General features: G+C 48.0%; 1 protein-coding gene across 2 annotated transcripts in view; it reads right to left on the reverse strand.

Moving 5' to 3' along the window:
* Positions 1 to 27454, reverse strand: part of VPS13A (vacuolar protein sorting 13 homolog A) — a 2196319-nt gene that overhangs the window by 1637937 nt on the left and 530928 nt on the right. For both annotated transcript variants that reach the window (XM_078675860.1, XM_078675861.1), the window contains exon 23: positions 14412 to 14541. In XM_078675860.1, the coding sequence (XP_078531986.1) occupies positions 14412 to 14541 (130 nt within the window). The remainder of the gene's footprint in view (positions 1 to 14411; positions 14542 to 27454) is intronic.

The raw sequence follows: 27454 nt of genomic DNA on the forward strand, positions 1-27454 counted from the left end.
CGCTTAACAGGTTAAGAACAGAAAATACACATCAACAGGTTGCACTTTTGTTGTAGAAAAGAAGAATACAGGATGGTACCCAAACAAGCGTACTAAAACTTCTGGAAAAGAACACCCTACCTGCTGGACCCATTTATTCCATGTTCTAGCTACCAAAAATAAATGTGCCACAATTCTTTGTTTTTCTTGGTTGTTTAATGAGGTACTTAAATTTCATTTTGAGCTTTATTTATTGGGTACAATATGTAAACATTAAACCACTGACCACCTTTCTCTCAAACTCATACCTTTGCAACAAATACATTTGAAAGAAACATGGCTAAAAAATGGGCTCCCAAGAATTAGATCTCAGTTTTCGTCCTCCCCAATACTTGCATTTGCTGCAATAAGTCACTTTCATTCCCTACCCATGTGCCCTTTTTGTTCAGGGATCTCTATGCTTTTGCTTGAAAGCAGCTGCGAATCTACTGAACTGTTACGACAACACAGAGGCAAGAGAGCTCTATATAACCATGTATGGTTCAGTTTGTCAGAAATACTTCTAGAGTTCTACCATCTCTAGGAACAGGTGCTCAAGAATATGCTCAGGGAGGGGAGGAGCCAAGCAGCCGTCTGAAATGGCCGCATAGTCGCTCGGCTCCGTGAGCCCCTTTGCCCCACACGACTATCCTGCTGAATATCCTGACCCAAAGTGCTCTCCTTTGCCTCCGGAGAGACAGCGAACACCTACCGTCTGCTTCCGGAGCGTCTACGTGCCGCCGACCCAGAGAATTCTCCCCGTCTGCTTTGCGGCCCTGTGTGATGGTGGAACCGGGGCGTTGATTAGGCGGGGCCTTTGGCCTCGGCCGCAGCATCGACGGCCGTCGAGGATGGAGCGGCGCCTCGTCGGTGGGGGCCGATGTTCTGACCGACCGCTGCCAACGGTAACGACACGAACTGATCGTCGTGGACCCTCGTGGGACAGAGTGGCGGCGTGGGATCGGAGGGGGCGCTTGACTCCTGCCCCCTCCCCAACGTTTGTTGCCCAGGCATAACCGGAGATCGCTCTGTTATAGGTGGGCGCCTCCCGGGGCCCGGCGGGACTTTAGCCTTTTGGTGGCTCTCCTTTCTGGACCCTGCCCCACAATTTGTTTGTCCTGGAGATGCATCCTGCGGTGTCTCCACAGTGCGGCCCGCTCCCTGGATCTGTGCAGGGGACCGGCGCCGATCGGCTCAAGATGGCGGCTGGCGCCTTTCTTCGCGGCTCACGTCCGGGCCGGGCGGCTGTTGCAGAGATGGGACAGGGATGCCCGCATCGCATGACGGAGTTCACACCTCGAGATGTGTTGGCTGCCTTAATGACTTTGCAGGAGACTGTTGATTGCTACGCCCGAGTCCTGGGTATGGGACTGGACGCCATCGCTTTTCCGCTACCTATGTCAACCATGGTCCTACTCCGGGAGTCGGCCGCTGACCATTCTGCTGTCTCTGTGGGGAAGGTTTCGGTTCCTCTGAGGCTCCTCGGACCGCTTGGAGCACGGACTTCTTTGCCCGTGCTGGCCGTCTTGATCGCCAGTATGACTTTGTCCTTGGGGCCCATGTTTGACCGGCGGATGGGAGTGGAGCGCTGTTTTCCTTCGTGGACTGGCCCCGAGGGTTCGCGGCCATGGCCAGACTGTTTGACTTTCTCCTCTTGGATGCTGTTCTTTTGTGTCAGCTTTTGGAAGTTCCTGGGACCGGCGCTGTGGTTGCCTTATCTTTACTGTCTGTATTTGGGTGGCTTTGAATTATTATGCTTTTTTATGGCCTTGTTCCGTCCGGGCCCGTCTATCCTGTTTGGACCTTCGAGACTGTGCTTCCCATTGCTTATTGATAGAATTTCAGGCAGTATTCTTACCAGACAGGGTCAGGGCTGAGGTGGCCTGTCCTCTATTTGCTTTATTATTGACGGGCGGTGTCGTGGATATTTGTGATTGCTATTTCTTTGTCTCTGTACCCAGACTCTATTGATCTTCTCTGTGGTATTGCCTCCGTTTTGGGATTTTCGTAGTGTTGGGGTGCAGGACGGGGCCGAGCGGCGCACTGGGGGTCCTCCTCCATTTCTTTCTTTCTTTTTCTCTTTGTTTTCCTTCTTTTCTATCTTTCTATATTTCGGGTTCTATTAGGGCGACAGACACGCAGCTGGGGGGTAGGCCATGACCTTCTGCGGGTGTGCAGGGTGGGGGGTTGCGGGTGGGGCGTATGTTTGTGTTCATTATTATGGCCCTTTAGTTTTCCTTTTTCTCACTTGTCGTCGTTGCCTGTGTTTCTTGCGGTGTGTATGGCGCTGAGGGGTGGGTTTGGACCTGTTGTATGCTGGGGCTGTGCCTTTGCTTCTCCTGTTATGTATGTTTTGTCCCCTGGGGCCCCCCTCCTCGTATAGACACGGTTTCATTTATCCTGCTTTAAGCACTATCATGGGAATTCGTGTGACCGCGTGACGCTTCTTTTTAGGTCTCGCCTTTACCATTCCGAAGGAATGGGAAATGGCGAGAATTCAAGTGCTCAAACTGATTGTGAAACCACCGCTTTTTTTCGTGGCGTTTTCTTCGAGTGCACGTGGCCACAGGCACGCGCTTTTGGCCCATACACTTTCATGGCCATCTGTTCCTCAATGTCCCTCCCACCCTTCGTTTGATCTTGCCGCGAGTTCAGGCTAATGGCCCTCCCCCCTCCCCCAGCACAGAGCGTGCATCGCGGCCGCACAGCACATCAAAGGGCTTCTCCCAGCGTGTGCTGTGCGGCTTCTCCTCCCCTAATTATGTGGCCGGTCGTACTTGTGTTTCCCGGCCGCTTCCCGGCCACTCTTGTATTTAATTAGCAGCAGCAGCATTTCTCCTGCGCCAGGCCACATCAAAGGCTCTGTGCCACTTTCACCCACACAGCAACACTTACAGACACGAAACGCCACTCACACCCACGCAAGCCCACTATCATCCACGCAACACCACACTCACCCACGCAACGCCACTCACCCAAGCAACGCAACTCACCCACGCAACCCCACTCATCCACGCAACCCCACTCATCCACGCAACGCCACTCATCCACGCAACGCCACTCATCCACGCAACGCCACTCACACACGCAACGCCACTCTCACACGCAACGCCACTCTCACACGCAACGCCACTCACACACGCAACGCCACTCACACACGCAACGCCACTCACACACGCAACGCCACTCACACACGCAACCCCACTCAAACATTGTGGGTGCAGATTGTGGGCGCAGATTGTGGGTGCAGATTGTGGGTGCAGATTGTGGGTGCAGATTCAGAGTGCAGATTCAGAGTGCAGATTCAGGGTGCAGATTGTGGGTGCAGATTGTGGGTGCAGATTGTGGGTGCAGATTCAGAGTGCAGATTCAGAGTGCAGATTGTGGGTGCAGATTGTGGGTGCAGATTGTGGGTGCAGATTGTGGGTGCAGATTGTGGGTGCAGATTGTGGGTGCAGATTCAGGGTGCAGATTCAGGGTGCAGATTCAGGGTGCAGATTGTGGGTGCAGATTGTGGGTGCAGATTGTGGGTGCAGATTGTGGGTGCAGATTGTCGGTGCAAATTGTGGGAGCAGATTGTGGGTGCAGATTCAGAGTGCAGATTGTGGGTGCAGATTCAGAGTGCAGATTGTGGGTGCAGATTGTGGGTGCAGATTGTGGGTGCAGATTCAGAGTGCAGATTCAGAGTGCAGATTCAGAGTGCAGATTGTGGGTGCAGATTGTGGGTGCAGATTGTGGGTGCAGATTGTGGGTGCAGATTGTGGGTGCAGATTCAGAGTGCAGATTGTGGGTGCAGATTGTGGGTGCAGATTCAGAGTGCAGATTCAGAGTGCAGATTCAGGGTGCAGATTGTGGGTGCAGATTGTGGGTGCAGATTGTGGGTGCAGATTGTGGGTGCAGATTGTGGGTGCAGATTGTGGGTGCAGATTCAGAGTGCAGATTCAGAGTGCAGATTGTGGGTGCAGATTGTGGGTGCAGATTGTGGGTGCAGATTCAGAGTGCAGATTCAGGGTGCAGATTGTGGGTGCAGATTGTGGGTGCAGATTGTGGGTGCAGATTCAGAGTGCAGATTGTGGGTGCAGATTGTGGGTGCAGATTGTGGGTGCAGATTCAGAGTGCAGATTGTGGGTGCAGATTCAGAGTGCAGATTCAGAGAAAACTCAGCAGCACCACCACCATTGCAATGCAATAGGTCTCGTTTTAACACAAATGTAAGCTATAGGCCTTGTAAATGACAAAGCCTTTTATTTATGTTCCAAAAACCAGAACGCAAAAATAAAGGGCATTATCATTTACAATGCTAATAGTTCAGACTCGCGTTATTGCGAGACCTATTGCATTTCCAATGCTTGTTGTTCTTTATTAGTAAAATGAACCTTTCATATCCTTACTCGAGCTGCTATGCCGCATTCGAATTCTGTATTGTTACTGTATTATCCTGTATCTTGAATTGTTGCCACAATGCTTATCGCTTGCAATGTTTTGAATTTACTAGCGGCCGGCCGAGATGGTTGTAGGCCCATCTCTGTACTCTGATTTGCTACAAATAAAGGTTCGTTAAAAAAAAAAAAAAAAAAGAATATGCTCAGGTGCAGAAGTTGCAAAGTTCAATGGACCACAATTTTTTTATCGGTTCTTACGCATTCACTCTGCCTCTATTAGGCATGATTACATCAATACATCCAGTATATTCTTCTTCAGTGTCACTTAAGTAAAAAGATTGCATATAGGTTCACGTTTCTGAAAGCTTTTCCTTTAAGGTTCTTCATGTCTGATCCATATTGTGTTCCTCACGCTTTATCACCTTCTTTCATGTGTCTGTTAATTGAGGGCAATGTGATACCTTTGGATGGTGCAGCAGAGTCATTGGATTTATCAGCCTCTGCTGAGATACAGTATTCGAAGAAACTAGTTTGCCTTTTTTAGATGCATGTGTTTTTTGCAAGCTTGCTTGTGGATAGTTCTTCCAATGTCATTACTCACTACAACTACTACATTTTAGCTGCAGAGAATGATTTCTGTTGGTGGTGGCGTAGTAGTTTTTCCTCTCTTTTGTCTGCATGTGTGTCAATTCACTTAATGTTTATCCATTGTTTATTATCTTTTAATTGTTTCTATGCATATTTTCAGAATAAGTCAGTACTAAAACATAGATAATGATGAATGTACCAATAATAACAATAAAGTGTTTAAATAAGCAAGTCGTGTTCAAAATGCAAATAAACAAACATAAACTAAATCACAACATCTTAAGCTCATCCATAATAGATGTTTAACTAAGTTTTTGCCTCCATTGCATCCTGTCTGATAATATGACCAAAAATGATCCGAGGTGTAATACTTCACCCGTTCACCTGAGCTCCCACTTCACACGTATTGGTTATGCCTGCTAGTTATCAGAGGGGTAGCCGTGAGTTGGGCCCCATATGTGTCAAGTTAGTGGCATGATGAAGGGTGGCGAAATTGTAAACAATGCCACTTCAGCCAGACCATTGTTATTTGGCAAGTAACAGGAGAAATATAGATAGTCATCTATCTGTTCTAGGATGTTGGCGACGTGATCTAATAACGCAGTAAGGAGGTTCTGATCTAAAGTATTTGAATAACCTTAAAGGCTGTGCCAAAGACGTCCTTCCAGAAGTTATGGACTTCCAATCAATGACATGCTAAATGGAGAAAGTCAATGGAGGTATGGAGACATCTGAGACTTGTCGGAATCTGTTCAGGATCAAAACTATGAAGAAGAGGTGGGGTGTAGTACATTTGTGTCAACAACTTAAAGTGTATTACTTGAGGTCTATACTCCAGCGACACAGACAGCAGGTGGGGCACAGTAGGAATTCCAACACTTATTGCTGGGCGATAGCTTGAAGTTCCTTTCTCATGCAGGGTGTATCTGGACCGTGCTATTTGACTTTAGGAGCATATAAAGTTTAACATTGGTCGCACCAGAGAGCACGGGGTAGACCGTCCACTCCGTGTTCTTTGGTACATTCAGTGTAGCAGCTGCTGGCCCTTTTTAGATCCAGTGGGAGGATTTTCTCTTCCTCCTGAGAGGGGTGAGGTGGAGAGAAGAATGCCGGAAGAGTGATGTTCTGATCAACATGAAAAGGAATCATAGCCTTCGGAAGGAAGGAGGCTTGAGTCCATAGAACCAGCTTTCCTAGGTAGAAAGTGGTGTACCATGGGCTGACAGAGTCTGTAACACACTCACCCGCTGTGCCAATGTTAAGGAGAGAAGAAAAACAGTCTTGTGGGTTAGAAGCTAGAGAGAACAATTGTGTAAAGTCTCAACGGGCCCACACATGAGGAATGTCTGAACTAGATTTTAGTCCCACTAAGATATAACAAACGGTGATGGGTGGTGTGGGGGGTGGGTTGAGAACATGTGTTGCAACACCTTAAGGAATCGCATCACAACTGGTGATTTTTAAAACAAGGGCTGGTTTGGATAAGCGTACAAGGGCCAAAAGAACCAACAGGTACCCTTTAATTGTACTAAAAGAAAGGCCTTGTTGGGCAAGAAATAAAACAAACAACGTAACTTCAGACAGTTTGGCAAGGAGTGGGTCGATCAACTTTGACGAGCACCAGTTCACAAACGTATCATAATGGATGACATATTGGTTGAAAGACGACTGGCTACCAAGATGACATCAACGTTCTCAGGAGAAAGAGCAAAAGCACTCTACTTGCTTGCTCGAACTTCAAGCATGGAGGAGCAAGTTGCGCAGGTGCAGGTGCAAAACACAGCCCTGCTGCTGTGATAGGAGGTCCTCCCAACGGGGCAATCTGAAAGGAGGAGAGATGCTCATGCCCAGGTGTTTGGGATTCCATACACTACAGGGCGACTAGGATGATTTTGCCCAAGTCGGTCTTGATCTTCTTGTCAAATGTCAAATGCATTTATATAGCGCACTTATCACCAAAAGAGGTCTCATGGCGCTTTGCAGAAGAAAGGCATTGACCTGCCAGAGAGGAGACACATCACAGGGAGACTTTATTTGGGAAAGAGCCACGCCTTTAAACCCCTTCGCAACTCCAGATGATTGGAGAGGGACAGGAGGTAAGTGGGTAACTTCTTCAAATCACGGGGCAGGAGAGGTATTGTCAGAAAAATGTCCAGGAATCCAGAGATTCACTCTACACAAAACGCATCTCAGAGCCAGAGACGCCATGGAAACTCCAACGCACAAAAGATATTTCGCTGCATATTCTCAGGAGTGGCAAAGAGACTGAACCAAGGATCTCCTACACATAGAAAAGACTATGCCACCTCCGGATGAAGTTGCAATTCGTGATCTGCAAGCCATTGACAGCCATGTCTAGATATACTAAGCCTTAAGTCACAGGATACGTGACCCCACACTGTTTCTTGCAGTACCACATGCCAGAGGTGTTGTACGTGACCTTTACCAGCATCCCCTTGATGGATGGACAGAAGGCTTGCTACGCTAAGCAGGTGGCCCTCAACTCCAGGTTTATATAGAGCAGGGACTCCACCAGTGACCAGAGGCTTCTGATCTTCACCTCTCCCAGATGACAGCTATAACCCAGAAGTGATTCATTGGCCACCACTATCAGCCCTGGGTGGGTAAGGGAGAGAGATCTGCTGTGGACCCAATCGCAGTCCAGCAACACCCACTGCAGATATTTTGTAGACTCCTCTGAAAGCTGGACATAGTCGGAGAGGTCCCCTGGAAGTTGGGTCCACTGAGACCTCAGGTCCCATTGCAGAAGCCACATGTGTGACCTGGCATGCTTGACCAGCAGGATGCATGAGACCATTAGTGCGCCTCAGGGTCGATCTCACTGAAATTGAGGAATGGGGCTGAAACATCGGAATCCCACTTTCCTAGGGGAAAGGTTCAAAACCCAATAGTGTTCAGAATAGCTCAGATGAAGGAAAGCGTCTGAGAAAGAGTCGGGGGATGACTTCAAAATGTTGATAGTGAGCCACAAAGATGACAGGAGGCTCCCCGTAGTCCAGAGATGGCTGACTACTGGCTGGGACAGCCAATCATCGAGGAAGGGGAAAACCGGGACCCCTGATCTCTGAAGGTGTGCTGCTACAACCAATTTCACTTTCGTGAACACCTGAGAAGCACTGCTGTAACCCATCTGGAGTACAGTGAACTTGAAATGCTTCTGTCCCACCAGGGTAGCTCAGGTGGGCCTGTAGGACGGGTATATGGGGGTAGAAAAAACCTGAGCTAGTTTGAGAATGTAAAATTTTTCCTCGAGAAGTAAGAAGTTGAGAGGGTGCAGGTGTAAAACAGGGTGAAGGCCTCGGTCCTTCTTGAGCACCAGAAAGTAGTGGGAGTAACAACTGTGCCCAACTTCTGGAGCAGGCACCCTCTGGATAGCCCTGTTTGGCCAAAACAGCATGCTCTTCCTCTGGTCTCTTGCTCTTCCTGCCATAAAACAGTCAGATGGTCCTTAGTCAGGCGTGACGATGGTGAAAGGTGCGATGGAGTGGAAAGGAAGGGTAAGGCATATCCTTTGGGAACAGATTGATGGGCCAACCTGGGGGAGGGGGAGGAGTGGACTGAGCAATATGATGATGTTGACCATGTGGGCTTGGCACTTTGCTTTGGTTGGATTGACTGGTGGTACGGGACACCTCTGCTGAAACCTCAAAAGAAACAGTAGGGCTGATGCAACTGGCGAGGCTGGGCAGATAATTCCTGGGAGTGTGCTGCGACTCTGCTCTCTTTGAACTGCTCTATTGTGAAATCAATGTTATCTCCTAACAGGCGAGTCTTGTCAAAGGTCTTGTCCATGAGGGATGACTGGACATCGCCTGAAAAACCTTTGACAACATCCAGGTGTGAACTAAGCCACATCATGACCAGCTTGAACAGCGTGAGCTAGGACAGGCTGGAGATATTCTGGGACACCTGGGAAGCATGGGACTAGCATCCCAGGAAGCAGCTGGAATTTACTGATCTGCGGGCCAAGCTGCTGGAAGAGAAAACTGTCTTCCTGAAAACATCTATCCGTTTTCACTCACTAAGGGGAGTAGTCGGAAATGCTTTCAGGTTCATCTGACTTGTAGGCGGCTGCACCACCACCAAGCTTTAAGTGAAGGGGTGCGGAGATAACAATGCAGGGCAGTGGCATCTTGCTATATGGTAGATGACCAGGGGGCCAGAGCAAAGTTTGACCCAAGCTCGCAATAAGGTGTCTTAAGTGCCTCACTGAAAGGCAAGAGGGGCTCAGTAGATGTTTGCCCAGGCCGGAGAACTTCAGTTAGGGTATTAGTTTTGACATCTAAGGTGGGGAGCTGGAAGTCAAGAACTTAGACACCCCTATGCATAAACAAAGCATAAGAAACACTCTCCTCAGTGGCAGCACCAGGGGGTGAGAGGAGCCCTGAATCAGTGGAGAAATCAAGCTACTGGCATGTTGAAAGTCATCGTACCAATTCTCTTCATAGTATGGCTGCCCAATTTCGACACACACATCTTAATCATTGTCTGAATCCGTATCAAACAAGGAATGTGAGATATGTGATCTCCCTTTGCGGGGGGAGAGCGCTATAAAAGTTGAGCATGGCCTCGATCAAGGTCATAGTGGCACAAACTCAGACTGCACAATAGGCACCTCATCTTCCAGCATCTGCATAAGTGTTGAAACTCCTGCCTCTTGCCTAGGGTGTGGCACCAGAGTCAGAATTCGAACCAGAGGAGGTGTTGTGATGGGCTCCGAGGGTCCAACTGGTGCCATGGATTAACCCACCAGCGGTATCCCAGACAAAGGGACTCCCAGCTCCTTGGGACCGAAGGCGCACCAGAGGGAGTTGGTACGGATGCAAACTATCAGTGCATGGCCTCGCAAAATGCTTCCCTATGTCTTGGTGTTGCTGATGGCCCTGAAAATTCAGGTTGTGTCAGGACAAATTGCAGGATAGGTCGGACGTTCATCGAATCTGGCAGTGAAATAGAGGAGTATGGTGAAGCCCTTGCTTCTTCTCAGGAGTATGCCAGAAGCCGGATGGGGCTGAATTTCATTTAGATACATTGTGTTTTTTCCTCAATTTACCTCACAACTCAGATTGAAGTGAAGACTGACATCAGGATCAACTTCTCCAACTTCTGACCCTGTACTGGGACCGACACTTCGACTTGGACCAGTCATGTTGCGGAGTCTCACTGTGCCTGGCTGTTAGACCTGGCACCATTGGTGTGGGTCTCCCTTCCATATTTGCTGTTGCCGCATGTGTTTTTGCTGGTATTAGATGCTTTGGGCACTATGCCACTGCTGTCCAGTGCCACAGTGCAAGTGCTCCCTATTGTAAATTGATGTATTATCAGTGGTTACATGTTTGGCTATTTGGTTTACTCGTCAGACCCTAGTCTAGTGCACTGAGTGTGCCCAGGGCTTGTAAATTCAAATGCTGCTGGTGGGCCTGCAGCACTGGTTGTGCCACCCACAGAAGCAGCCTTGTACAATCTGTCTAAGGTCTGCCATTGCAGAGCCTGTGTGAAGTCTGGTACTCTCACACTGACTGGGCAAGTGCACCCACTTGCCAGTCCCTAAAGCTTCCCTCTTCTTCATATTACTCACCCCTATGGAAGGCCCAAGGGCAGGGTGCATTGTAAATATAAGGTAGGACAAGCCCTGATGTGTGTGACATGTCCTAACAGTGAATTACAGCCATTTTCGTTTTTCACTATTGCGAGGCTAGCTGTTCTCCATAGGCCAGAATGGGCTGTTAGATTATTTACATGTTCATAATCCTAACTGACTCAGAGAACATGGTAGAAATTCGAGTTTAGTATGCCTGGACTCGAATGATAAAATGCATCTTTTAGTGAAGTTGGTTTTAACATTCTGTGTTTGCAAATACCACTTTTAGAAAGTAGGTATTTGCGTGTCTAACCTTTCAAGCCTGCCTCTGCTAGGTCATGTATTCCTTTGTCTAGTTTTGTGAGTGACAGGGCTGGGGGATTCCAAGAGGCAGGGTGAGTCAGCCCAGTGGTGAATAGAGAGATCTGCATCTAGATGGGAGGGAGGAGTTGCACCTGAACCTTGAATGGGGCTGTGCCCGCCTTCTACAATGCTGGTTCTACCTCCTGGGGTGCGGCTGCTGTCTCTGCCCTGCACACTGAAAGAAGAGAAGGAGTCCTGTAAACAAAGTGCTCGAGGACTGTACTTGCCTTCCACAATGCTGGCTCCACCTCCTGTGGGGCGTTTGATGTTTCTGCCCTGCACTGTGAAAGGAAAGGAGAAGTCTGGTAAACAGAGTGCTTCAGAACTGGTCTGGACTGGGAAAAGGCCCCTCTCCCCTCAGTGAACAAAGGACTTTGGGGTATAAGTATTGGGACCCTGATCCCATGAAATTAGATCACTTTGGACTACAAGAAGAAACCTTTACTGAGGAGAGGAACCTGAAGAAACTGAGGAGAGACTATTCCCAAGCTGAAGTGCAGCTTGGGGGATTGGCCTGCAGTGGTTGCCTTACTGCCAAAGGAAGGAGAAAGGAACTTTGTGTACTTTGCTTTCAACTTGTGAAGGATCTCCAAGGGCTTGGAAAAGATCTTGCCTCCTGCTGAAGTCTCAGGGACAATAGACTTCAACCCCCAGCTCCCCAGAGTTCTTTTGGAAGTGCCTGCTACGCTCTTTTGGGCCTTCTGAGGACCTGCGTGTTGCAAGGAGCTGGAAGCGTGACTCATCGAGAAGAAGCGTGTCGCTGTCGCTATGCCTGCGGTAGCAACTCCGAAGGAGGGTGTCGTTGCTGGAACTGTTGCACTGCACCGCATCCGAGAGAAGCGTGTCGCAACGAAGAGGAAGCGTGTTGCCGTCGCTTCTGCTGCCGTCGCAACTCCGAAGGAGGGTGTCGCCGCTGTAGCTGTCGCATTGCACCGCATCGAGAGAAGACTCTCGCAACGAGGTCGGAGCGTGTCGCTGTGCCTGCCGTCGCAACTCTGAAGGAGGGTGTCGCCGCTGGAACTGTCGCACTGCACCGCATCGAAGAAAAAGCGCCTCGCATCCCGAGAAGCGCGCCGCTGTCGGAGCTGCTGCTGTCGCATCGTGGATGTCGCCGCTGTAGTTGTCGCATCGTGCGGAAGCTTCGCGCATCGTGGGAGAAGAGTGTCACAAGTGGAGATGCTGCCGTCGCATCGCGGAACAAGGGTGTCACCGCTGCAGTCCACGCATCTAACCGAGAACTTCTCGTATCCCCGGAGAAGCATGCCGCATCTGGAGATCTTCACGTCTTTATTTCTTTGTACTTGAACTTTGCCGCATTCCCCTCGCTGCAACATTGCTTGTCGTGGCAGCGCAACGCAACCTAAGGTACATTAACGCAAAGTGTTGCATCTTAAGAACTGAACTGAACTAAGCTAAATCTACCATCTTAAAGTAACAGTATTGTGTATTTTTGTTGTTTATGCTCTTGTGGTAACTCTATATAAAGTATACTTATTTTTTATATAAAACGTGTGTGGTGTCCATCTGTAGTGTTGTCACTAGGTTACTGTATGTGGTGACAAATGCTTTACACACTGCCTCTGAGATAAGCCTGTCTGCTCGTGCCAAGCTACCAAGGGGGTGAGCAGGGGTTATTTTAGGAGTGTAATCCCCTTATCCTGACTAGAGGCAAGGGTTCCTATTTGTCACAAGTACCTACCTGTGCCAACTAGAGACCCCCAAATCTAACACTGGCGATGTAGTATTTTGCCTTGCGGACTCCGATGGCCTTCATGGCCTTCAGGTTCATCAATGCACAATCACTGCAGGTCTTAGAGTCATGAATCAACCCCAGGCACCATAGACAAACCTAGTGAGGATCTGTCAGACACTTATTTGCGACATTCCTTACAGGGTTTAAAACCTATTGTCTTTGGGAGTAGACATGTTTCTTGCACACTGTGACTTTAATGGAGGTAAAGATCTCACAGAAATGTGAGGTAGCCCTGTATCCGCGTCTGGTGGCGCGGAAAGAAAAGGTAATTACATCAGCACACAGGAGTATATCATATCCCAGTCGGGACGGTGTCAGTGCAAAGCCTCCCCGCACCATCCACCAGCATGCAGAGGTACTACTGAAAAGGTTTCTGGATCCAGTTGGACGCCTGGGAATATTTAAAAGATGAGGAATCTGTGGCATGAAGTCTCTTTCAAAAATTCACAGTTAAATATCACACAAAAAAAATTAAAAGAGATCAGCGGAATGCTTAAATTAATTTCATCCATTGGTAATGACTGAGGCACATTCCAGTCCATGCTTCTTTTTATGTCGCACACAATGAAGGCAATTTATATAAAATTATATATCAGAAGGGGAACAGCAGAGATTGTAAGGAATACGCGAGTACATGTAGGTATTAGCATCAATAATTTAGTGTATATGCCTCAAAAAAAGTAGTATAACTTGCATAAGTATCAGAAGAAGTAGTATAACGTGTAATAGCATTCCATAATAAAAGAGAGATTGTCTTTAAAAACATAAGTGAAGCACTATTACAAATATTGCTCCAGTTTGAGGGTGATACTAAAGAAGTTACCAGAGGAATACATTTAACGAATACAAAGTAGGTCAATGGTAACTCGAAATAAATACAATATTTAAACTTGGCAATCCAGAAGTTTATTTTAGCCACTTAAGCCAACATGTGCACGATTACTAAAACTTAAAGACATTACAGTTAAAACATAACTGACAAAGGATGTGCCAAGTGCTAAGGTAAATGTGAATTCAAGTTAGCTGGCGATCAATGGTAAATCAGCTAAGCCATGAAAACGGCGGATAGTTTACTTATAAAAAAGACCTGAAGATCAACAGTCTTTCTATTGAGCAACATATGAAGGCAAATAAGATAGAATTGTTGATATTTGGCCCTAAAATGAAAACAAATTCTACATTACAAGATGAGGATCCTTAGCTAAGTTATAAAACAGTCACATTTCACCAGGTAGCTGGTAATCTCAAACATAACAACTGTGTAGGTATATATGTGCAGCATCACTTCATTAATATGTATTAAGCTTAATGAGGTTAACTTAATTCTTCTGAAATAAGTAAGAGCTGGACTAAACCTATGGCTTTCCGGCTACTCATAGATGCATCCATCAGGAACATAAACCTATTGATCTACCATACCTGCTTGTCACCCATAATCCCCAAACTGAAGTATTCAACCAATTACAGAATATGGACGGCTTTATTGAGCGGCAACATGTCAACAATAAGTACTTTCTGTAAAAGTAATTTAAAATGGGTGATAATGGATCAATGCATTGACAAAGAAAGTAAGTTGTGCACTGTAATTGAAGTGATGAGTATCTACCTTGTAAAAGTCACAGGATTCTTATTCATGTTTTAAATGAGCTATGTTACAAAAAGAACAATGAAATGTGTACTTAAAAGGGTTTGGCAAAATACCTACCTGTTTTTTTTGAGGAGACGAAGGAGGTGCTTCTGGTTTTGGAATACTGTCAATTAATTCCATAATCGCTTTCAGTTTTTGGTCTGATATACGGACAGAAAGTAAAGGCAGCTCTCCATAAACTTTAAATCTGTATAAAAACAATTAAAAAAAATATTTTTACTTTTAAGATATATTACAAATAAAAATTGAGATGCGTTGGTATTTTTTAATGTTTGAGCAGTGTGATTAACACAAATAATTTACTGCTACCCTGTAAGTAATGATGACCGCTTTCAAAGCAACAAAAACAAGAATAACAATGGTCAAGAACCTTTTTAAATAATTCAATGCCAACATGCTTTCCTCTGGAAGGTGTTTCTTGACTGTGCTTTATCTTTGTAAGACAGGTCTTTATCGAACAAGTAAACACAATGCCATCACAATTAACACTCAGGGTGGTCACGCCCAGTTTACATCACAGCTATCTTGTGCCAATTCCACTGAACATTTCCCTACACATCTGCACCAGGTCCAGTGAAAGCACTTAAGCATATACCACTCTACAAAACAACAATGCTACCACAAAGTATTTAAAACAAATTTGGACTGGCCATGGGGTGCCTGTCTCCTGCCAGAAAATGACTATCATTACATGAATAAATTAGGGTGTACCTTGGTTCAGTCATGTAAGAGCAACTAAGTGAGAAATAGAAAATCACACGAGTAAAAATAGAAGGAGCATTCGTTAGGGCTCTCAGAAACACAATGCCATCCCTCACCACTATTCAAAGTCAAAGGTATAACTGTTAATCTGAATTGAACATCATCATTATACTCTGTTACTTGTTTTACCTCATAAGATGCTTCCACATGTGCACTGTGAGGAAATGGGGTGTATTATATGGTGTGCTTGTGCAACCTCACCGTCTAATATATTTAATAAACCCCTTTAGGACCATTAGGTTTCGTTTGTCAAATCTTCAGCTCAACCCTGAGTCGCTGTGGCTCTGAGCAGTAAAGCTTACACAAAGGAACAAGTGTGAAGCATTTAAAAAGCACCAAAACAATTGAAAAGATAGACAAGACAATAAAGAAATTAGACTGCAATTTATAAATATAGACTGTATTTTTGTGCATTTTTAGACACCATGAAAGAAAGAAAATCCACCTGAGGGTTCGGGAGATACAGAATTTACAAGGCATAATAACGAATATGCTACTTAACAGTATGCATCTGTTCTTGGCATGTAGGGCTGCTGACATTCATATCTATTGCATTAGATCGCCGCCTAGTGTTGGGTCCGGATGATTGCACATTGTTGTCCTGGAGAAGTCTTCGAAGTATCACGGGATAGGTGGCTCCTCCCCTGGACTACAGTGCGCATGGGCATCCTCTCCATCCTCAGATTGTTTTTCGCCATTGTGGCAGAGATGGAGTGTAATACAGTGAGTGATGTCCATGCTAAATAGAAATCCTGAATGCTACAGCTGCAACAGGCGCCGGGAAGGAGGGTGGGCGAGATGAATGTCAGCAGCCCTACATGCCAAGAACAGATGCATACTGGTAAGTAGCATATTCGGTTCGAGGCATGTGGGCTGCTGAATTCATATCTATTGCATAGAATACATAGCAGTCCCTCCATTAGCGGCGGCCGCCCGTGCCAGCTGCAGCAGTCTGAAAAAGTGTTTTGAGAACAGCCTGTCCTACAGCTGCCTGCTGTCTAAAGTGTACATCTACGCAGTAGTGTTTTGTAAATGTATGAATAGTGGACTATGTGGCTGCTCTACATATCTCCTCTAGTGGAATGTTCCCTAGGAAAGCCATGGATGCTCCTAACTTGCGTGTGGAGTGTGCACGTGGAGGAATCGTTAAAGTGCGTTTAGCTTTTTCATAGCAAATTTGTATACACTTAACGAGCCTTTATGCTGTGGAGCGAAGGCGACGAACAGTTGTTTCGTTTTTCTGAAATCTTTAGTTCTGTCTATATAATACATGAGGGCCCTTTTCACATCTAATGTGTGTAGGCATTTCTCTGCAACATTTTCTGGATTTCGGTAGAAAACTGGCAGTTCTATGGTTTGGTTCATGTGGAACTGCGAAATCACCTAAAGCATAAAAGTGGGGTTTGTATGTAAAACAACCCTGTTTGGGTGAACTTGTATGAATGGCTCTTGAATGGTTAGCGCCTGGAGTTCAGTAACTCTTCTGAGTGAGGTAATGGCCAATAGGAAAGCCACTTTCCATGTTAAAAATTGAATCTCACAGGAATGTAGAGGTTCAAAGGGTGGCCCCATGAGTCTTGTGAGAACCAGATTGAGGTTCCAGACTGGTGAAGGTGGAAGTCTTGGAGGGATTACTCTCTTGAGTCCCTCAAGAAAGGCTTTAATTGCAGGTACTCTGAATAGGGATAGGTGCTGCCTGTTTTGCAGGTAGGCTGCTACTGCGGATAGATGTATGCGGATGGAACTGTAAGCCAGATTACATCTGTATAAATGCAACAGATAACAAATAATGTTCTGAATAGATGCATCTAGTGGGTTAATGTCATTATTGTTGCAGTATATGACAAACCTTTTCCATTTCGCCGCATAACATGCCCCTAGTCGTGGGTCTTCCTGCCTCCTTTATGATATTCATGCAGTCTGGGGGCAAGTTGAGGTATCCAAATTCTAGGACCTCAGGAGTCAGATCGCCAGGTTGAGCTGTTGCGGATCTGGGTGCTGAATGTCGCCATGGCTCTGCGTCAAAAGTCTGGGTGTTAGTTGCAGCCTTTGATGAGGCACCACGGAAAGTTCCACGAGCGTGGTGTACCATGGTTGGCGTGCCCACGTTGGAGCAACTAGGATGAGTGTCATCGAGTGTTGCCTCAGTTTGCGTGCCACTAGCGGAATCAATGGCGCTGGGGGAAAAGCGTATGCAAACTTGCCTGACCAGTTCATCCATATCGCATTGCCCTGCGACTGCGGATGTGGGAACCTGGCGGCGAAGCTTCGGCATTTTGCGTTTTCCCTTGTGGCGAATAGGTCTATCTCTGGATGACCCCACTGATGGAAGTACGGCTGGAGTACTGATGGATGTATCTCCCACTCGTGCATCTGGTGGCTGTGCCTGCTGAGCAGGTCCGCCATTTGGTTGTCCTTGCCTGGGAGGTGTTCCGCCATGAGGAACATGTTCCTCTGAATGGCCCACTTCCACATGCTCTGAGCCAGGTGAGACAACTGTGGAGAGTGTGTTCCTCCCTGCTTCTGTATGTAGTACATGGCAGTCATGTTGTCCGTCCGGATCAACACGACTTTGTTGCACAGATGTACTTTGAAGGCTTTCAGTGCCATGAAGATTGCCATCAGCTCTAGAAGGTTGATGTGCATCTTCTTCTGCTGTGTCGTCCATAGTCCCTGCACTGTGTAATGGAGTACATGAGCTCCCCATCCCTGGAGAGATGCGTCCGTTGTCAGTATTACCTGTGGTACAGGCTCTTGGAACGGTCGGCCCTTGCAAAGGTTTTGTGGATTCCACCAATGCAGAGAGTTGCATGCCCGACCGCTCACCAACACTAGGTCTTTTAACTGCCCTTGAGCCTGGTTCCACTGACGTGCCAAGCACTCCTGAAGCGGGCGCATATGTAGTCTCGCATTCGGGACTATGAAGATGCAGGAGGCCATCATGCCTATCAACTGCATGAACACTTTTGCCTGAAGCGAGTGTTGAGGTCTGAATTTTAGTATCAGCAATTGCATGCTGTGTATCCGCACTGAATTTGGCTGAGCTTTGGCTGCCAGAGTGTCTATCGTTGCGCCCAGGTACTGCCGTACGCGGGCGGGTTGAAGATGTGACTTGGGGTAATTCAGTGAGAATCCCAGATCGTGAAGGAGGTGAATGGTGTGGGACACGTGGCTGGCACACAGCTGGGCCGACTTTGCTTGAATAAGCCAGTCGTCCAGATAAGGGTAGATATGTATGTGCTGTCTCCTTAGGTGTGCCGCCACTGTCGCCAGACACTTGGTGAATACCCTGGGTGCCGTCGTCACTCCGAAGGGGAGGACCTTGAACTGGTAGTGTTGATCCTGAATGGTGAACCTGAGATACTTTCTGTGGGAAGGGTGCATGGGAATGTGGAAGTACGCATCTTTGAGATCCAGTGTTGTGAGGAAATCTCCCTGACTTAAAAGCGGTAGGACTTGCTGTAAGGTGAGCATGTGAAAGTGCTCTGACAGAATGTGTTGGTACAGAGGTCGTAGGTCGAGTATGGGCCTGAGAGACCCGTCCTTTTTTGGAATCAAGAAGTACAGGGAGTACACTCCTGATCCTTGCTCCGCTAGAGGCACGAGCTCTATGGCTCCTTTTTGCAGCATACTGACGACCTCTTGCTGCAATAAGAGTAAGTGCTCTGCGGACATAGGACGGTGTCTTGGTGGAATGTTGGGTGGGGTTAACTACCCTTGCTCTAGTATTTTCTTTGAAAATGTCCTTGGCGTGTTTAAGAACGCCCATGAGCATTGGTAGTGTCTTTACACTTTTTTCGGAAGTTGAGAACGTGTCCACAAGGAAGTCCACTTCCACAGTATCACTATGAAGATCAACGTCATGATTTAACGCAGCTCTTTCAATCAGAGCGTTGAAAGCTGTAGTGTCTTCAGTTGGTGATGTTTTGACATTGTAGACCGTAGTATCAGGGTCAGTTTGCGTGTTGCCTGGGTGAGCAGGGTCTGCCCATGGGTCGTTCTGATCATCACGACCAGTGTCCATCACATCGTCATCATCATCATTATTATCGTCACATGCCCCTGCATCCGAGTATGTAGGGGAAAAGGAATGAGGCTCCTGTTCATATGTTTGCAAGTGTTCGACCATTACTGGTGACGTAGGTGATCCCCTCTTTTTCTTAAGAGGAATCCTGAAAGACTCCATGGGTTTTTCTGGGACTATTTTCCTTTTGTAGATAGACAGTCTTCCCGTTTCCGAGTCGATGAACTTCCTCGGTTCTCGTTCTTCTGTCTCGTATGCAGGCCTGTGGGTCAATGCGGGTCTTTTTATGGGGTCAATGCTCTGTTTTGGCTCGAACATCTTCGGCCTCACTGGCGGTGGTAAACCGTATTTATTGGCGCTGACGTAGCGAGCGCGGTGACCAACTTGGCAGTTGTGACTTTCTTCGGTCCCGCCGACAAAGCCTTGTCTCTGATTCTTTCAATCGACTCCCCGACGTGTAGGGCCATGTCTTGGGCTTTATGCTCCGCATGCGCCGCAGCTGCATCTGACTTTGAACCGACGTTCGTCTCCGGTCCCGTCATTGATAGAGGAGTGGACCTCTGTCTCGATTCGAGCTGCGTAGCGGCTCCCTTTGGTGCCGACGTCTTCGACTCGAAGATCTTCACCGTGGCCTTTGGCGCCCCGCTACTCAAGTCGAGGGCCTTCTGGAAGCTCCCCGCATCGAAGTCCCTCATTTGTTTCGTCGGCCCGAGGGTTTTGAGGCCTTGGCGCCGACTAGAGCCAGTTGCACTTTTGGTTTCGACTGTGCTGGCTTCGGTTTCGTTTTGCTGAGATCAACCAAAGTTGGTTTAGAAACCGATGGCTCAATGATAATGTTCGAAGCCGGGCATTGTTGCGGGGCTGTTGAACTCGAAGGTAGATCTTGGGTAAGGCCTTGAGGCGATCCCTCGACCTGAGCCGTATTGATATTATGTCCATCGGCCCCCGTATCGACGGTTGGGCCTAGCTCCTCTGAGCTATCTTCCTCGGCCCCAAGGGCCTGAACGTCGACGTCTCCTACCTCGTCGACGACTTCATAAGTCTCCTCGTCTTCCAGATACTCCTCTTCATCGGCTTCATAGTCGGATCCATGCACGGATCCCCGCTCCGATGATTCATCTCGGTCCGGTAGCTCGACGACTTCTTCGTCTCCGGTCCCGAAGATATTATCTGGTTCCGGCGCAGGCCTAGTCGATTGCAATCGAGCCGTGCGTCGGGTCCGAAGAGTCTTCTTTGATCTGAACCGGGCACAGGCCATACATTGGTCTTCATTGTGGTCCGGTGACAAGCATTTGTTGCACACAGGGTGGACGTCGTTGTGTGCATATTTTGCATTACAAAGCGGACACCTTTTGAAAAGGCCTCGACTCTCCATCGTTGATGAAAATCGATGCGAGAGGTGAATGAAGCCGTCCGATAGTCGATGTCCTGTAGACAAATGTTATCGATACCGATCGAAACGATACCGACGGTCGCGAAAGCCTTTTGGCTTTGAGAAAAAGTTTCCTAACTTGAGCTAAGATGTTAACATCCGAACCCAATGGCGGAAAAAACAATCTGAGGATGGAGAGGATGCCCATGCGCACTGTAGTCCAGGGGAGGAGCCACCTATCCCGTGATACTTCGAAGACTTCTCCAGGACAACAATGTGCAATCATCCGGACCCAACACTAGGCGGCGATCTAATGCAATAGATATGAATTCAGCAGCCCACATGCCTCGAACATCAAAGCATGTCACTCATCTGTGAACAAGCATTGGCAAACTCAACACATTTGACACAAAAACTTTTTCACTAAAAAGTTGAGCTAATTGTATTGAGGTCACTTAGAGTCACTTTAGGGAACCAACTCCTGCAGGGAACCAGATTTTAGCCGTTGCTGTGGTTTCCTATGGCAGTGGTCCTGATGCAACAGATGCAGACTGCTGAAGATGCTCAAGGATGCGGTCGATGTGATAGACGGTTGAGGGGTAGTTTTTTTTGTCTTCCTGTGGCCCATCTTGGTACACAAAGAGGGTGAGGTGTCCCTGGTCACAGGGTTGAATTACCTTGAAGTCTTCTGGCCGCTGGTAGAAGTCTAGTCGCCACTGGGATACCAGTCGCTTGGTATCACAGTCAAGTCCTTACCTGGGCGATAACTTATCTTCTGGGTGACCAACCTGCACTCTAGAGACTCTCTCAGGTCCAGCAAACTAAGGTGCAACTGTGAGTTACACACCCCTGAAAAATCGTTGTGACAAATTGCTTCCCCTTGCCTCTCTCTAGTGCCAGCATGTCTACCTACAGAATGGAGCACACTCTCTGCCAAATGTTACCAATTTCCCATTCAAAGGCAGCTTCTCCTTTGAGGCTGGCATTTGAGGTCAGTCAACAGCTGTGTGGCTTCCTGCAGAAGGGAAGTAATACCTCACTGCAGTACAGCCTTCTATTGCTCCTTTCTTTGGAGTTGTTAGCATATCTCCCCAGGAGGGCAGAAAGCTGTCTGCAGAACAGACCGCATGTACAAAAGTAAACAGGCACTAGAAACATTGGGCAACTAAATTGGAAACTTTTAAAGTTGCACTTTGCTCACTTACGACAATAAAGTCAATTTAACTATTAAATTGAATTTAATGCACCGATTCCTTGGATACCTTACAGTACCAACTTTAGCAGTCCCATTCAGAAGTTAGCCGGTCTGAGATGTCAGCCCGTAACTATATACTAGCCAGTGGGTCTACTAGCCTTTCTGCAGTAAAAAAGACAATTTAGGATTTTTACTCCTGGAAAACTTAAAGGTAGATGTTCCACCTTTAATATACAGGAAATTGCATTAGGGCTTGACAGACCTACCTTAGGGGTGGCATATATATTAAAAAGGGAGGATTGGGCATTGCCATTAGCTTTAAATGGCAAAGTTGAGTAGCATTTCAAAAGTGCCCTTCAGTCTGCTGTGGCAGACTGGGAAACATGTTTTACCTGGTCCCACTCAGTTTTGCAGTACAAGTCCTGCCGTCTCTGGAGGGTGAGTGACCATCACAGGACCTGGGTACCCCCGGTACCACATACTAGGGACTTACGAGTAAGTTAGGCTAAGCCATCTATCGACAAGCCAATTATACATACACCCTTTTACGGGTCAGAGTACATGCACTGTGTTTAATAGGGCTCAGGCCATTTCAGAGCCATTACACCAGTAACTAGCAGTCAAAATAGAGGCAAAAATTGGGGGTAAACCTGCAAAAAGCCTGTTTCTTTACACAACCCAGCGAATACTTCCATAACTCAACCAGACTTTTTTTAAGTCTCCTTGGCTATTCAGTGAGGAAGGATGTGGGGAAACTGGCTGACCATTGCAAAGCCTCCTCTGCTTTACATCCTTCTGTCTGGGCCATCCATTCAGGGGAGCTGACCTACCTCAACTATGACAGACCCCAACCTAAATTGAGCCTTGGCTAGGACTGTGTCTCTGCCAACCTTTTCTCCACCCCTCTACTTGGCACTGTGAAGTACTTATCTCACCTAGCCCCACCGTAGCTAAGCAACACCGTAGATAAGCAACACCTAGCTAACCCAAGAACAACACTTGAGTAACCACACTATGATCAGCAGGGTTAGGGAGCCTACCTTAACTTCCTATCATACGGGTCAAGGATAGTGCTACTACAAAGGCAAGCACCCAACAGAAACTACTGACAGCTGTCAGTGCCCAGAACCATACCCTGTGCTCTCCACTCTCTGGTGTATGTGCTACCTTAGGGGCTGCTGTGAGTTCATCTCCAACTTTTTTTTATTTTATAGAGTGGGATGCTACTACTTCAGGGGGCAGGCACCCTCTTTCCACTCTTCCTTTAGTCAATTCAGGATGGACATCTTGAATCTTGGCCGTTGCCTGACTCTTCAGGACTTCTTTGGGGTCAGGAGAGGCCTCCCCAGAGCCAATATTGGGGTCATCCCCTACTTGGGTAGGTTGCCCCAGGCTCCCTGGGTCTCTGACTAAGAGTGGCCTTCCCATCCTTACCTCTTCTCTGGGGCCCACATCTATTAACCTTAGAGACAGGACCTCCAGGATCCTTGGGACTGGCAGCATCCACTTCGGGCCAAAACCAGCCCCCGAGAGGTCATTGCCTGGGATGCAATTTAGGGAGAGGTCAGGACTGTCTACCATCCTATGCCAGCTTAGGGTACCCCCTACCTCTAGGGACACAAAGGCCACATGATGGTCTGTGACCTCCCCTGGGGTTGCCCTAACTATCCTTACCTCTCCTGACGAATACTTGTCCAGGGACACTAACCTGTACACCACTACGATGTGACTAGCACCTGTCTCTCTCAGGTCAGTACTGGGGATCCCATTCACCTTGAGGTGGTGGAAGTGCATGCTCCCACCCTCAGGGATCGCCAGCTTACCATCTAGACCCTTCCCCAAGTTAAAAGTTACTAGGACATCCTCATTTGATGTATCCTCCTCAAAGGCGACACTAGCTATATCAGTAGTAATCTTTTGCTTGGGGTATGCTGTATCCCATCTGTGGTGTCCTAGCTGCTGACAGGAGAAACTCAACCTCTTGCCCAAGAGTTTCTTCAACCCTGGGTCACCACTACTCTGTTTGCATGAGGTGGGGTGGGTCTTGGCCCCTCCCTTAGGGTTCTGGGATTCTGAGGGAACCTCTTTCGTAGGTTTACTACCTCCCTCATTTACCTTCTGTGGGCATACCCCCACCCCTCTTCTTGGGATCACCTCCCTTGGTTTTCTTGGGTACTCTTGTCCTAACCCTTTATATGCTATCATGTCCAGATCTCTTGCAACAGTTAGTTTTGTGTCCACTAGCTGTTGGTGTAACTTAGCTGATTAGAAAAAGATAGCTCCTAAACCAGAAAATTGTAGAGCCATTCATAAGTTGCGTGTTTGTGGAGGGATCGGACGCTGAAGAGGATGCATTGCAGGGTCTTCGGTTTGGTTATGTTCTTACGGGCGGGTTGCGCTGGGTCCGTGGTCTTGGAGATGCTGCAGGTGTGCGGCAGTGGTGACAGCTGAAGGGTCCGTGGGTGTCGGCTGGTGATGCTAGCTTGTAGTTGTTGTTGCGGCCTGGGTTGAGAGCGTGGAGTGCCACTGGGTTGTAGCATTGGCGGTGCAGAGATCCAGGGTGTGAGAAGTTGGCCTGATATATAGTGCTCACTATTCTAGTGATCACCTTGTATCATACCAAACAACCCTTATTGATGATTGGTTGTAAGTCAACCTTTTAGACCAGCTATCCTAGTAGCATGGACACGAGCAGTCTTCAGGCTATACTCTAGAGGGCGTGTTAAGCCAGCTGTTTTACCGTCACATATACCCCTTGAACACCAAGTGAAAGGACACCACACAAGTTGTTATGAAAATAAAGGATATTTATTTATAACAAGTCTACCCTGAACTCTTTATGAGTCAGGGAGCTAAGCACAATACAAAACTCTTACGAAAATACTTTAAGTTGCACAATTTACACAAATGCCCGAGGGGCACGAAAAACCATATACACAAAAAGTGGAATGCGAAATACTAGCAGGTAAGTAACAGGATCCAGAGGCTTCAGGATCGCTAGGACTACACTACTGAACCCTAAGGTTAGGAGCAGGAGGCCTAGGGAGATCGGGTGCAGAGTGTGCACTCTCACGCGGGATGCGGGAAGAAGTCTATGGATGCTAGATTTCGTAAAGTTAGTGTTATCGGACGAATCAAAGACTAGTTCGGCTGAAAACGAAAAAGGATCTGGACACTTAGATAGTGGACCTACGTTGGAGCACCGAAATGCTCGAGTTACCTAGCCCAGGGGCCGCGGCTGCATAGGGTTCAAAAGACGTCGGGAATCCTCGTTACAGTCTATGGAGCCTGAAAGAAGAAGTTGCTGGCAGGCGACCAGTGATGAAGGTCGATGGGATCCAAGCCTGGATCGGAATTGAAGATGACCTGAAAGCAGAGGGGACTCAGTTCTTGATCACTAGCCAGTGATCAGATGGGCACCAGGAGGGCACCGGGTGAAATCACCTCGACCAGGTGAGTGGGCGACGCTGGGCTCTGCAGTCTCTCGGACCAGGAGGCTTTGTCCGCGACCAGGATGGAGGGGCGAGCTGTCCCACGAAGATGTCTGCTGTCGGCGCTGCTGAAACCAGGATTGGAGCAACAAGCCTTGGCAAATTCAAGCCCACGCGGTGGACTCAAAATGGCGTCTGGAGTGGACCAGGAGGGTCCGGGGTGCTCCTCTGTTGGAGGGGAGCAAGGGTCAGTCTGGAGCAACCAGACCAGCGGTGAAAGTGTCGTCGTTCGTCGTCAGGAGGGCCACAAGCCAGCAGGCAAGTAGCCGGACAACGCGGTGAGCAGCAAAGAGCAGAAGGGCCCCACGCAGATCTCGTGGAGGCTGGGGGGCTGGACTTCGGTGCTGGAGCTGCTCAGGGTTAGGGCTTCTCAAACCCCAGTGCACTTACTCGAGGGTCACTCGGGGGCGTCGTGCAGGTCTTGAAGATGGCCGGTCCCACGGGTCTCGTCACACCCACGAATCTCAGCTGGGCTGGATGATGTAGGTAGAGGTCAGAGATGGCGGGAAGACCGGGTCTCGTCGAGCTGGGCAGTCTTGATCCGGAGGATGGACTTACAGCAAACCGCAAGAGCTTCGATGGTGCCTGCTGGTGCAGGGTGGCTACTCCTTAGCCACAAGGGAGAGTCTCCAGAAGAGTCAAGAGTTCCTTTCGTGGAAAGTAGTTTCAAGATTCAAGATTATCTAATTTGGGAAGGGGGCCTGCTCCTACCTTTATCCTAAGAAAAGGGGCTGGCACGCGACTAGGTCCTGCCCTATGGGTGGGACCAGGAGGGGGGTGGTTACACCCCTTTCCTTTGCCCAGTCTCTCCCCAGCTCAGGGGCTGGTGTGCCCCAGGAACTGGTTTGAGCCGGCATATGCACAGTGAGCACCGGGGTGCCACTTGCAGTCACCTTCCTTTCAGCCCTGCCTACCTGGGATACTCAAAATCCTGTCTGGGATGGTGCTAGCACCGCCCCTGACAGGAAACCCTTTGTCCAGGCCTCCGTTGCTGGAAGGACTCCCAGCAGCAGGAGGGCAGACTTGTGTCTCGGTGGCAGCATCCATTTTGTGGAGCTGAGGCTATGTCCGACTTTAACCGGGGTTCACAGTTACATACATGTCGTGTCCCTCTAGAAGGGTGGAATGCTAACCCCGTCGCCAGAATTGGCGAGGGGTTAGTATTCCAATTCGTATGACACCTTACTCGACATGTTTTGATAAAGCTATACCAAAGTTAGCATTTGACCGCGAGGATTATAATGCACTTAAGAGTATATGGTATAGCGTTATCATGGAACAGCTATTAGGACTTGGTTCCGCAAGCTGCACAAGGGCTCAGCTCATGCCAGAGCACAATCTCACATAATTCCAAGCACTCTGCCTTCAGGATTGATAAGGCCTGCCATAGGAGTGACTGATAGGAATATATGTGTCCATTTTAGGGTTAGATATAGGCATACTATATCTAAAGCAAAGGGTGATTACACCACCTTGCCCCAGCTGTCGTGCAGCCAGTTGTGTCTGTTTGGGTGGCCAGCCAGGGGTGGCATAATACATGCTTCAGCCCCTGGTAGGCCCTGGGTACACCTATGCCCTGGATACCTAAGGTATGCTGTACAGGGACTGATAAGGTGGCCCAGTACCAATTTGTAAAAATGCACCTAAGGTACCTGGTTGTAATTTAGAGAGAGAACAGCTAGGCTGTGGGTCTGATTAGCAGGCCCACAGCCAGGGAAAGTCGTAAATCAGTGAAGCAAAAAGCAAAAATCTGGGGTGCCCATGGGATTGCAGACCCCACTCTCCTACATAACCCCCCCCAAACTTAGGGACATTAAACTAACCTTGACCAGGTGAGTCTTCTTGCTCTAAGTGGAAGTACCTGGAGAGACCATCTGCATTACCATGGTCAGTCCCTGGGCGGTGCTCCACTGTAAAGTCCATCCCCTGTAGGGAAATGGACCACATAAGAAGTTTGGGGTTTTCACCCTTCATTTGATTTAGCCATAAGAGGGGCGTATGGTCGGTCTGAACTTTGAAGTGAGTACCAAACAGGTATGGCCTCAACTTCTTCAGGGCCCAAACCACAGCAAAGGCCTCCCTCTCAATAGCTGACCAACGTTTCTCTCTAGGGGTCAGCCTTCTGCTTATAAAAGCAATGGGCTGGTCATGACTATCAATATTCAGCTGAGATAGAACAGCTCCCACACCCAACTCAGAAGCATCTGTTTGGACAATGAATGGCTTGGAGTAGTCTGGACTCTTGAGAATAGGTGC

Source organism: Lissotriton helveticus, chromosome 2_1 (assembly GCF_964261635.1).
Source record: "Lissotriton helveticus chromosome 2_1, aLisHel1.1, whole genome shotgun sequence".
Classification (NCBI taxonomy): domain Eukaryota; kingdom Metazoa; phylum Chordata; class Amphibia; order Caudata; family Salamandridae; genus Lissotriton; species Lissotriton helveticus.